General features: G+C 35.5%; 2 protein-coding genes across 3 annotated transcripts; one reads left to right on the plus strand and one right to left on the minus strand.

Annotated features, from left to right (window-relative positions):
- Positions 1–4,711: 4,711 nt before the first annotated feature.
- Positions 4,712–7,631, plus strand: LOC125478731 (protein phosphatase 2C 77-like). Its single transcript, XM_048587231.1, has 4 exons — positions 4,712–6,080; positions 6,190–6,564; positions 6,779–6,884; positions 6,971–7,631. Exons 1-4 carry the CDS (start codon positions 5,556–5,558, stop codon positions 7,303–7,305), a joined length of 1,341 nt encoding a protein of 446 aa, XP_048443188.1. The 5' UTR covers positions 4,712–5,555; the 3' UTR covers positions 7,306–7,631.
- A 156-nt stretch (positions 7,632–7,787) lies between these two features.
- Positions 7,788–11,481, minus strand: LOC125478733 (mitogen-activated protein kinase kinase 2-like). 2 transcript variants are annotated; one of them, XM_048587235.1, is made up of 9 exons: positions 11,154–11,480; positions 10,987–11,071; positions 10,614–10,748; positions 9,899–10,123; positions 9,624–9,806; positions 9,304–9,527; positions 8,777–8,822; positions 8,568–8,667; positions 7,788–8,094 (listed from the first exon to the last, which is right to left on the minus strand). In XM_048587235.1, the coding sequence occupies exons 1-8, from the start codon at positions 11,228–11,230 to the stop codon at positions 8,578–8,580; spliced, it is 1,065 nt and encodes a 354-aa protein (XP_048443192.1). In that variant the 5' UTR covers positions 11,231–11,480; the 3' UTR covers positions 7,788–8,094; positions 8,568–8,577. The 2 variants fall into 2 exon arrangements, with proteins under 2 accessions (XP_048443192.1, XP_048443197.1); XM_048587240.1 differs by lacking the exon at positions 7,788–8,094 and adding an exon at positions 8,301–8,484 and having other exon boundaries at positions 11,154–11,481.
- Positions 11,482–13,566: the final 2,085 nt, after the last annotated feature.

The raw sequence follows: 13,566 nt of genomic DNA on the forward strand, positions 1-13,566 counted from the left end.
ATTTTTGTAATGCTTCTAATCAGACTATCATTTTCTGTAGATTTCAATTTAGTAGACTGGGTACACCTTTTTGATATGATGTACTGTACCTGGAGATATGCTCAGATGAACTTCAAGAGAGGTGCTCTTGTGGACCTTGATTTCAGACAGCTGAGGTAAGTCTTTACTCCTAAGGTTTCTTTGCTTTTGCACCGCATTGGTGCTCATGTTGCTCGAGGTTTATTGCTTTATCATCGCAAATATGATGTTTGGCTCACTCCTTCAGGCTTGCGTTATGTCTTGCGCTTACTTGATTCTGGTTTTATTTAGTTTGAACTTTGAAACTTGAAATGTGTTTATACCTTGTGTTTACTTCATTCCCTATACATTCGCTTATTGCGAGTGAATTTAAGAATTCAAAACCCAAATTTAATGTTTAATCGTCTCCCAGTGCTTCCATTATCCAATCTTTTTGGTGTTTCGTTGATGTAGATGGTAATGATTGTGTTGGAAGAGGAATGGTAGAAACTTTTAACAAGATTTGAGCATTTTTTATATTTCAGACGTTGTTCTCGGGTTTGAATCTGGTAGTGTCTCTGTTTCCTGAATCATGTTGATTTGTGGCCTAATCTGCAGTTCTAAAGTAGATGGTTTTCTAGGCGACGCTTCATACGTGTTGCTTGTGTGTTTCGGCCTCCAAAAGTATCTTAGTTTAGCAGTTTCATAACCATGGTGTATTCTACAGTCGGGAACCTTTGATTTATACTGTTTCAGTTGTTGCAGGGACTTCATCGAATTCTGATTTCGTCAACCCTATCATTCTATCCGAAAATTGGAAGTTTTACTTGTATGCATATGGCCAGGTTTTAAGATATCAGAAAGGTGACATGGGGTGGAGATGAAGCACTAATGTTTCTTCCAGCCATGTTCTTCCCCGTTGGGTCCATTGGCCGATTACATTTGGCATCGGGCCTTGGCGGGGAAGGTGTTGTCACTATGATAACAGTAAATTGCGTATTTCATATGAGCATAAGACTTGAGCCACGTTTACTAATTCGTAATTAAATTGAGAGGAATTGAATTGAGATGGAATTAAAATCGGATTCCTGTTAAAGTTGTTTACTAAAACTCTTTGGAATCGGAGTAGGAATGATGTTGAGTCCATATAAGTTGTTTACTAATTCATTTCAATCGGAATGAAAACTCAGTTGATTACTATATTGCCCTTACATAAATAAATTATTTTCACACTAATTAATTTAATTAAATTCTTAATTAAATTATATAATAAAATTCATCTATATAAAAATATATAAATAGGTTTTATTTATTTATTAAAAAATGACATGAATGATGTTGAATCCATATAAATTGTTTACTAATTCACTTCAATCGGAATGAAAACTAGTTTGATTACTAAATTGCGCTTACATAAATAAATTATTTTCATACTAATTAATTGAATTAAATTTATAAAATAAAATTCATCTATATAAAAATATATAAATAGGTTTTATTTATTTATTAAAATATGGCATAATGAGTGTCAAATGAAGGGCAATATTGGGATAATAAGAAACAAGTGAGGGCATAATTGGTAAATAAAATCCATTCCGGATTCCTCAAGTCACAAGGAATTGAAATACCTCCCTTATGTAGGAAGTCCAATTCATCCAAAATTAGGAGTTGGATTCCTTTATGTGTGTGGACTCTAAATGTATTTTGATTCCCTAAAATTACGTAAACAAAGGTGTATGCCGTAATTAGACTTCAATTTTGTAAATTAATTTCGATTATGTCACGTGAAGAGTGTTATACTCCCCGAGACGCGTTCGAATCTGCCTAGATTCGGGGTTGTAGACGTGTAGTTGGAATTGCACGGGTGAAGTTAAAGCATTTATAAAAACCACTCATCAAATGCGTCTTGTATTTGCTGTGTTGTTTTCAAATGCATTTTCCAGCGTAGCCCACAGAATCGGAGTTTCTACAACTTTTATTTGAACGAGAAGGATTACCAAGTTTAGTGCTTGGACACTCTGCTGCTTGCGTGTCGGTTCCAAGTTCCAACTCGTGTCAAAGGGTTTTTTGGCACGGAAGTCGTGGCAAGAAAAAAAGCCCCACAACATTGGTACTTTTATGCGTGTGTGTGTTCTCCAATGCACGTGTCACACAACACGCGAAAGGATCATACCCGAATTCATTTTGTAAGAATTTCGAGGATTTTTTAATTTTATTATTTTATTATACATTATACGATGAAAAATTATTTTAAATTATATTATTCAAAATTAAATATAAATAATATTTGACGAAAATTAATTATACAATGTACAATGAATGCACATAATTAAAGGATTCTCAGAATCCATAATCGAACCCATCCCTGTCTAAAACATGTAGAGAGAGAAGGGAAAGGGGAGAGAGAGAGAGTTTTGTACATCTCCCCCAACGCAACACAACACTCCACTGTAATCTGCCGCGTCACCTTGCACTCCAAACCCTAAACCAAATTTCAGAGCCAAATTTCCGAATACCAAAATTTCATAGTCATGACGTGACAGGGTTAATAGTGCATGGAAAAAGAAAATGGATTTTAATTTTCAGTCACGGGATTTTAATAAGATAATGCTTGTATCCCCATTGTATTCTAACTAGGCATTTACTTATTTCTTCATTTACAATTAACAAATATTTATCATCTAAATAAAATATTCGAAAGCGGTTATTCTTTTATCATCATCTAAAGATTATATATGCAAAAAAATTATTCAATTTGAAGATTGTTTTATCATTCATATTTATTAAATCAATCAACGATTTTGATAACAAGTAATATCTTTATGATAGCATTCATTTGTTTCAAATTTTTTGCTTATGATCTTTAGATGATGATAAAAAGAATGTACTATTTTGATTATAATATTTAAACGATAAATATGCACTAATTGTAAATGAAGAAACAGGTAAATTCTTCGAGTGACCTAAACATTATCCATTTGGATATAGTGTTACACAATGCAACTTCTTTGGGGTTGGTTGTTTAGTTTTATGCCTCCAAGAGAACCTGGACTCTTTGTCGACTATTAAAAACAATTTAAGGCATGCGATAGTCTTTGTGTGGTAATAAAAAAAAGGATGTGAGTTGATAAGTCGGTCTTATTTTTCTTAATTTTTTGGAATATCAAGTGGCGAAGGTTCGAACTCTTCCCCTTAGTTCCTATGCAAGGAAAAGTTTAATTTGACTAAATGGTCCACCCAATTCAATTGCTCAACCAATTAATTCAAAGAAAATAAGGGATATATTGATTCTTAACTATTCAACGCACCGTATTGTGCAAGTTAAGGGAATATTTCATCACTCTTGTATGATTGTATCCCTTCCAAGATAGATAGATAGATATAGTATCACATAAAAAGAATATAGAGATACATTATTCACATACGTGTCTCATAAATATGCTAAAATAATGGAGTCTTTACTAGGATGCCAAACTACTACATTGGACATGCTTAAAACAATTCCTTGGGATGGTCTTACATTGTTTATATTTTCTTTTTGTTTTTGAGTAATGCTAGAGAGATCAATTTATTTAAATTATATTTTGTAAATCATACGACGTGGTTGTTAATGATCGAACTATTACTTAAGTGTTGATTTTGTTTATTTCTTATTAGTGACATGTCACATAATTTGTAAATATGGTCCAAAAAGTTAATCTACTAAGGAGAATCTCTCAAAAGTGAGACTCTTTGCTACCTCATGTTTTTGGCACAATATTTTATAATATTGCCATAAAAATTGACGTTGAACTGTGAGGTGACTTTTAGAGTCAGCATTTCTAATAGGCTTTTTAGCTAAAATGGTTCCTGCGTTTGTTCGCCGCCAATCATTTAGGTCATTCCGTGAAAAATCTCGGTTAAATAGAAAAGCAAGTGGAGGAGTTTATTGGACAAAAAAGCCCTCAAATTAATGGAGACTCACAAAATGATCAAAAAAATTGATGGTAGACAAATTTCAGGACCACTTATATCCATTTTTAAAATCATGGACCAAATTAAGGGTCATGTCAATCTCAATGATCATTTTGAATAATGGTAAAGCTAGGAGACTAAATTTGCAGGCTAAATTTTGTAAACTAAATGGTATGAAAAATGTTGATTGAATTATTATTTAAAGGGTAATGCTAGGAAAACTAAATTTGTAGAGAAAGTTTTGTAAACTAAGAGACATAGAAGTTGATGATTGATTTATTATTTAAACGTTGATAAACGTGCTTATTCTTATTGGTGACATATAATTTAGTTTGCAAATTTAGTCTCTCTAACATTACCCTTACTTAAATGTTGATTAACGTGCTTATTTTTATTGATAACATCATTTAATTTTTAAATTTAGTCTATAATTTTAGTCTACCTAACATTATCCTTTGGTAAAATGTCTTTCTAATAATTATTCTAGGTAAATAGTCTTACGAATGACCTTTTGAAACATATGATTATTATATATTAGGATATTTAGGCCCACTTAATTAATTATTTTTTATTTTATTTATTAAGTTGATAACGTAGGTGCGTAAAATGTATAGATGCCTTGCTTTGGTTAATTCCGTTCTTTGGCATATCATGAACACCTGTGTGTTTCTCCTTTCCAATTTTTTCCAAATTTTTTAATATAATTTTTCCAAGTTATTTATATATAAATCCAACACATCGCATTTTCACGCCTTCCTTTTACGCTTCTTCCTCTTTTTGCCACTTTCTCCTCATTCTTCCCAACTGAAATCTGCATGCAGAGTTTTGAAAACTGCGAGGAAACCCATCAGATCAAACACCTTTTGTTTCTTTGTCAATAACTATTCGGGTGCCAGCTGTCCTAATCGCTTGAGCTACAAGTCGTTACTTGAGCTACAAATCGTTACGGAGCTGAGAACATAGTTGAGTGAAGAAACTCACCATCGAACACCTTTGTTTCTTGTGTCTATTATTTTCTGATACGTTTCCAAAACTCTTGGGTTGCAAGGATTTGCTTTTAATCGTATGAGCTACCAGTCTCGTGGCGAAGTGAGAATCGTTGAGGGAGAGATTGAGACAAAAGTAGTTGGTGACTCAGCTTAACTTTTTCATCTGCTTTTGATTTAAGTTGTTGAAGTTGGTTTGGTTGAGAAAAACATGAAAGTTCCACAGGAGAGAGAGAACCAAGTTTCAAGAGGCTGATATGAGTTGCTTTTGATCCAGGGAACTGAGCTTTTCAATCATTTTCCTTTCTGGGTTTTTCTGTATTTTGTTTTGGGTTTTTCTTTTTCTGACTTTTGTTTGCTATAAATAGGGCAAAGCTTTCTTCTTTTCTTGTGAGATCAGTGGGTTGGTAAAAAGTTAGAAGGTTTTGGTTCTCTAGAGGACTTGAAGAAGTTGATTGATTTCTCCAGTTTTTCTATATATATTCTGTAATTTCAACTTCCCATTTTGTAAATGTTCATGTTTTTGAATTAGATCACAAAAGATTTGATTTTTACTGAAGGCGGTAACTGAAGACTGGTAATTTTATAAGTTGAGTTTGGAAGGTGAAGGTTAAATCTATGGACGATTTAGCTCAGGCAGTTGCTGTTCCATACAGGCTAGGTAATTTGATCCATGAGGAGTCAGCAGTAAAATCCCAGATGGAAATTACTGGCCTCAAACTAATAGCAAATGCTTCACCCTTGTTATTCGATAGTCCTCATGATGAAAAACGGGGAGTGGAAGTCGTGAATCGGGGAAGTCAGGAATATAATAAGTTTAGGCCAACGTGTGATCGCGTTGGCGATGGATCGAGTACTTGTGCTGCATCCACCTCGCTTTTTTCGGCCACTGGGGATGAGAAAATGTGCAGAACAAGCTGCAGGTCGGAGAGTTTTGGATTGGATCGTGTACCACTTTGGGGTTACACGTCTATCATTGGAAGGAGACCGGAGATGGAAGATGATGTTGCAGTTGTATCACGATTTTCCCAGGTTCCGGTTCAAATGCTGATGGATGACAGTGTCTTGAATGGCATGAATCAAAACCCAAGTGACTTGACTGCTCATTTTTTTGGAGTATATGATGGACATGGAGGTTCTCAGGTATGCTAACTCAACTGAAATTGAATTTTTATCCTATAGAATTTCTGTTTTTGCATTCATCAAGAGCTTCGTGTCGAATCCTCAACTTGGTTTTTCTTCAATTCTGCAGGTTGCTAATTATTGTCGCGAACGCCTGCATTCTGCATTGGCCGAAGAGCTAGAAGTTGCGAAAACAGGCTTAGATGACGGAAGCAATGGGGAGGAGGGTTGGCAGGAGAGGTGGAAGGAGGCCTTCTCCAATAGTTTCTTGAAAGTGGATGCTGAGATTGGAGGAGCTCCAAGAGGCACAGATGTGAGCAAAACTGATGCTTCTTCTGGGGGAGCTCCAGGTGGTCTTCTCCAACCTATAGCTCCTGAAACCGTCGGATCAACTGCTGTAGTCGCCGTGATTTGTCCAACACATATTATCGTGTCAAACTGTGGCGATTCGAGAGCAGTATTGTGCAGAGGAAAAGTTCCTGTGCCTTTGTCAGTAGACCACAAGGCAAGGCCTTTAATTTGTTTAGTTTTCCATTATTTCATCCATGTTGTATCTCGCAAAATCATAGGTACAACCGGATATTTATCACCTTGTGCCTCTCTCTCCCTCATGTCATGTGAGGGGAGAGAGAGTCACAAGGGTTTACCGGTCGCACCTAAGTTTCGCTTATGAAGTTGACATTCTAGATAAACTGATTAGGTTTTGTTCTGGATTTCAGCCAAATAGAGAAGATGAATATGCAAGGATAGAGGCTGCAGGAGGCAAGGTCATTCAGTGGAATGGTTCTCGTGTTTGCGGTGTTCTTGCGATGTCAAGGTCAATTGGTATGAGTTTTCGAAAGTTTGATTTTGAATGCATTGCACCATTTGTATTTGGATCTCTTGTTGATGAAGGTATTTAATCTAATCAGGTGACAGATACATGAAACCATGGATTATACCTGATCCAGAAGTGGCGTTTGTTTCTCGAGAAAAAGAAGACGAGTGCCTAATTCTAGCCAGCGACGGGCTGTGGGATTTCATCACAAACCAGGAGGCCTGCGACATTGCACGAAGGCGGATCCTTCTGTGGCACAAGAAGTACAGTGATACCATGTCAACGGAACGGGGTGAGGGAGCTGATTCTGCTGCCCAATCTGCAGCAGAGTACCTCTCAAAGCTTGCCATGCAAAAGGGGAGCAAGGACAACATCACTGTTGTAGTAGTAGACTTGAAATCCACAAGGAGGTTTAAGAAAAAACCCTAATTCGAACTATGATTTGGTAATCTGAAAGTTATGCCAGTATATTACAATATTGTATAATCCTAAAGCGACTCAACCCTGTTTAAGTTTTTCACCTGGGTTTAGTGACGCGCAAAGAAATTATTGAATGTGACCATCGCACTGCATGGTTAACTGTGTGAACGATAGATTGATTGCTAATATCACACGACGGTGTGACAATCACATCGAAAAATCTCCCTACAACTATAGCCCTTTAAGAATTCTTTTGCCCTCCTTTGCTTTGTTCTTACTATATTATCAATTTTTACAGACAGAGAAGTCTAATGAATTACAATGGTGTTTTTCTACTCTCCTTTCCTTCTTGTTTGATAATCTCTCTAACAATTCAACCGCATTAACGACAATCCATAAGAAATGCACTTGCACAGAAGGTAAATTACATGACACGGATGAATAAATTCGCAATCGTAAAGGATGAACAAATGCTTTCGACGCTAGACAGATGAACTGATTTTCAAGTGCATTTGATGAGTAACAAACAGAATATTTGAACATAAAATACTACTTCTGGATCCGGTATAAACCTCAAATTTATGGAAAGCTGCCCGCTTTGAGGCATTAAATTGCCTAGTTTGCAGTGTGGCAGGAAGAAGTATGACAAGTTTGCAAGGAAATCCAAAATTCCAAGTAAAAATAATTTGTCAATTACAATACTACGCTTACGCAACCAAGGGAACTAAAATCGAAAGAAAGTTTACTCGTGACAGTACTTCCACGGTCCCTAACACCGTAACACCGGCAGTCCACATCCTGTAATAGGCAAGCAGAGAACAGAAGAGTCATTCTACAAGCCAATCTTTAGTTGAACAAGGTCTCTAGGCATACATTAGATCTAGTTCTAAATCAATTTTAGATTATGTAGTTTACTCCTCTTCTTTCTGAATAATTAAAAATCTTGGTGGGTTTTCTAGAGGCTAGAAGCACTACGAAACTTCAAACATCTCACGTAAAGGAGCTTCAAGAAAAAAAATGAGTACGGTATAAATATTTGAACATAAAATGTCATAAAAAGAAGCTTCATATTCATCTACCATACAAAAAGAAATTCACAGCACAGAAAAATACTAAGGACGACACATCATGGCATGGCAGTGATTCTTCATTTCCGCAATGGTCTTCATTCACGAAACCAAATTACATCTATGAAGAAAAGCAAGGAATTTTTGTATTTCAGTTTCAATAGTGAGTCCAAGACATGGTCTGAAACTCAGATTTGAACATACCGGCTAGGTTTTAAAATGTTGCAAGGGGAGATCCTGCTTCGGTGAAGTAAGAGGAAAGGTCAATATGCACGTCATCGTACATGCTGATGAAAGGATGTCTCTGAAATCAAACAAAAAGAGAAAATATAGAAGAAGACCACATTAGACTGGAAGTATCCACAAAATCCAGAAAACTTGTATCTAAAGAAAAAGGGTTTCACAGGTCATACCAGGAGATCCTGAGCCGACAATCTATCCTTAGGATCTTTCTGTACACTGAGATAAAGAAGAGGCCCCCAAGGTAGCATTAGCAACCTCAAAGAATTAGAAATAGAACAGGGAAAACATTCGAGATAAACAGGAAAAAAAGAAAAAAACGTCAACAAAGTTAAAAACAGCAACTTCATCGACAGACAACAATGACTGGAAATCAATAACAGCAGAAGTGAAAAAGAAACCCAAGTCTTAATTTGGTCAACAGTCCAATCCTTTTGGAAATGAACAGAAATGACAAAAGAAAAAAACAAATAATGAATGAAAATAGATTAAACAATGACAGAGAATACACTTGTTTGTTCTTGAATTCCATTACGAACCTAAATTATAGGATAAGAAGATAAGGAGCCGTGTCACACAACTTACAAGTAATAATGTACACCAAAAAACTTCAAGTGAGCTAATGAAACACACCTTAACCAAAAGAATTTTCTCAGAACATCACAAACTTAATACTGGACCAGCAAAAGTAAGATATTACCATGCAGAAATAAATGAGCAGAACTCTGGAGAAAATTGATCAGAAGGTGCACAAGGTGGTGGTTGTTCGACGATGGCACTCATAAGCTCAAAAAAGTTATCCCATGCTTCACTTTGATCTGGTGGTGTATATGGGAATTTTCCTGTTGCACACTCCAGCAGTACTAACCCCAAGCTCCAAATGTCACTTTTGTAGCTATAATTGCTACCGACAATTCTCTCTGGCTGCAAAACAAATTTTAACAGAAACAGTTAGTGCCTACACCTCAATAGCCCTGAAAGGCCTGAATGCTTGTTATACAATATAACTAATTAACTCACCGACATATAGTTGTATGTGCCAACAAATGTATTTGCCTGTTCGGACGTGCTTGCCTTTATTGCACTCACACCAAAGTCTGTTATCTTAATTTCTCCCCCATGATTGATTAACAAATTAGAGGGTTTGAAGTCCCGATGGATGATGTGCTTTTCATGATGAAGGTAACACAAACCCTGCAGCACCTGCACCAACAAGACGGGAGAAAACATGTTTTAATTAGTATATATCAAAGACGGAGAGTTTCAGGTCGCATCATAAATGTGAGGTAACTTGCCTGCTTACAAATGGCAGCAAGATAAAACTCTGGAATCGTTTTGACCTTCTTCAGAAGATCTGCCAAAGACCCACCATCCATGTACTCTAGGATGATTGAAATGGTACCATTTTCATAGAAGGACTGGTAACATACAACAATGTTTGGACATTGTGACGATTGATTAATCTTCAATTCCTGTGCAATCTGCTTGCGGATAGACTCTTCAATGTTCATCTGAATTACCTGAAATTGGGATAAAGCATAAAACATTGTTGGAGCAAGGGCATAAAGCATACAACACAATATGCAGAAATATCCATTCGAAGGTATATCAGTGGATATCTCTACAATCTACGAAAGCATGAAGATAATTCTTAATAGTGTGAATTTCAAACATGTAAGGAATGGTGTTTATAATTAAGAAATCTTAATTCAAAGAAGTTTCTGAAATAGTAAGAATTAGCTCTATAAGAGACCTCCACTACTCAACTTTACCCATCTCAAGACTCTAACACATGATTGCAGCTTACAGCTTCACTTTCGGAAATCTATCTTCAGGCTAACACACGCGAGCGCATGCACACATATTTGGTAAATCAAAATGGTGTTAAGGCACAACACAATCATATGAAGACCACAAAACGACCCCAACCTTCTTACGGTACACGAGGAGTTACTTGACTAGGCTAGGGAAAACAAATTATTTGAAAATCATAAGGGCCTTTCGCCATACCTTTAATGCAAAAAACTGATGAGTCCATTTGTGCTGAACCAGTTGCACAACCCCACCATTTCCCTTGCCAATAACTTTGATCGCATCGAGATCGGCTAAACTCATCTGGTTGTCTGATGCTTGAATAGGTGGTGGCTGAGCATTTGCATTCACATTCACATTCAAAACCAAAAACACATAAAAAACCTATCTTTCTTGTATGAAAGTCACAATTCACAACATCACAGTGCACATATTTGAATAATAAGCAAATCCCATTTTCCTAATCATAACAATGCTCATTAATTTGCCAAAATTCCGACCCAATTCAGTTCAAAGGTTCAATCTTTACATTTCACAAAATTAAAGGTGTGATCTTTGAAAAGTAGCTTACAACTTCAACTTCTCTATGAGAAACGATCCGAACCCCTTCTCTATTAACCAGGAGATCCCCATCCATGAACGTACCGCTTTGTGTCCTGCCAGACCACAAAACCCATAATATATAAATACATATATATATATACATAGAGAGAGAGAGAGAGAGAGAGAGAGAATTACAAGAACTTAGAGATGGAAACTTCATCGGGAGGAGGGAGAGTGAGTTTGAGGTTGGATCCCAAGCTTCCCTTCTTCATGACTATTTGAAATTTTCTTGTTTTTGCTTCTTGCTGTTGGTCGAAGCACTGCTTCTGGTGCTTCTGCTTTTGGTCTCGATAGATTCTGATTTAAAGGCAGTCTCAGAATTTTACAGAATGTCGACCTAAGTTGTTTTATTTAAACTAATGTAATAAAGGTGGGACCCTCTGAGATGAGTACTGGCGTTTCTACTGTTGGAAAATTTTGGTGGAGACTCCAAACTTCAGAGAGTAAATGGGGAAGACGATAGGACCGTTGACTTTTCCTCGTTGTATTTCACCCTTCGGTTTTTTTTTTAAGGTAACTTTTATGAAAATGGTTTGTACTAAGTTTATTTTAATAAAAAATTATGTTATAATTTTATTTAATTAAAAAGACTTAAATCTCAAAAAAAAAATTCTTAAATTTTAATAAAAATAACAAAATAATTTAAATTTTATGAAAAAGATGTAATTTTAATATTTAAAAAAATTTGATGCACGGATCACAATGTCTGCACACAAACTATTTATGAAACTTTATACACTATTTATGAAACTTATTACACTGTTTATGAAACTTACTCTATTGTTTATTAAAAATTACAACACTGTTTATGAAACTTACTACACTGTTTATGAAACTTAACGGTATTATACTGTTTATGAAATTTAACGGTGCTACACTATTTATGAAACTTAACGGTACTACACTATTTATGAAACTTTACAAGACTACATTCTTCTCTCTCATCTTCTTGAATTTTCTTGGCACATTCTCACCTTCCACACATTATCTTCTTCTAATTTTCTTCGATACTCATCAAATTTTCTCTGTATCTCTTAAATTTCGTAACTTCCTACACCAATTACTTACTTTTCTTCTATTATCTGCCCATCTGCCGCTTCATTTTCTCCTCCACCTACAATCTTAACTTTTTACATCACGTGTTATTATGTAAGTTGTGAGAAATTTTATTTTTTTACACGAGAATCCCACCACTTATATAGAGACATAGTGTATCACTCTGTGTTCCTGGTACATTAAAAAATCTCTCATCATCTTGACTATTATTGAGAAACAACAGCACAAAAATAAAACTGGAAAAATGTAATTCAATTTGAAGTCTTTCTCTTATTCTAAGCATAATAATAATGGCTTAATGTTAGCTGACAAAAGGGAGAAAACAGGGTGGAAAATGGGGGGTGGGGTGGGGTGTATGGCGCTAGCGCATGTGGTGTTTTTTATGTTTTTTTGTCCTTTATCATTAAATAAAGTTAGTGGATGGTTTTTTATTAGAATGCAAAGATTTAAAGCTTTTTTTATTAGTTTTCATTTTTTAAAATTAAAATAAAAGACCAACTATTTAGATCAAATTTAGTAAGGATGATAATTACAATATTATTAAGTGTTTATTAACGTGTTTATTTTAAAAGAAAAACTAATAAAAATGATTTCATATCTTTGCATTTTAATATAAAAAAATCACCTACTAACTTTATTTAATGATAAAGACAAAAGAATAAAAAAATACAAAAAACCCAACTTGCACTGGGCGCGTCCGCCTCTTTTCTCCCATTGTCAACTACATTAAGAGATTTTTTTTTTTTTCCTGGGCTTAGAATAAGAAAAAAAAAACTTCAAATTGAATTACATTCCCCAATTTTATTTTTTGCAGTGTTGTTTCCCAATAGTAGTCAAGATGACAAGAGATTTTTCAATCTGCCCCGAACACGGGATGATACTCCATGCGTGTCACATCCCGGCCCGGGCCCCCACTACATCCCAAGCTCGACTCCACTGAAACACGATATTGTCCGCTTTGGATCCCGACCATGCCCTCACGGTTTTGTTTCTGGGAACTCACACGAGAACTTCCCAGTGAGTCACCCATCATGGGATTGCTCTCGTGCGCTACCCGCTTAACTTCAGAGTTCCGATGAACTCCGAAGCCAGTGAGCTTCTAAAAGGCATCGTGCTAAGTAGAGATGAGAATATTCATTTAAGGCTTACAAGATCCATTTCCTTGGGCGGTGTGGGATGTTACAATTGGTCTCTCTATACAAGTGGAGAGATTCTTGTGTTAAAAAATTAATAACATAAAAAATAAAAAATTTTATCACTTACATAATAACACGTGATGTACCACTTATATTATGGGCATAAGGAAAAAAATTTCCAAAATGACACTCAAGCTCCAAAAATTGGACGGAGAGCTACATTTATTATTATAGGTACGTAGAAAATGTGAGAGAATTTTAATTTGGTAATTGAAAACAACTTTTTAAATATAATTACTCAGAACATAATCTTCTCAATGTTTTGATCTAAAGGATCACTTTTGGGTTCATTGTTT

This window comes from the organism of the source record quoted next, unplaced genomic scaffold, assembly GCF_019419815.1.
Source record: "Pyrus x bretschneideri cultivar Hongxiangsu unplaced genomic scaffold, Pyrus_bretschneideri_v1 Contig1, whole genome shotgun sequence".
Lineage (NCBI taxonomy): Eukaryota > Viridiplantae > Streptophyta > Magnoliopsida > Rosales > Rosaceae > Pyrus > Pyrus x bretschneideri.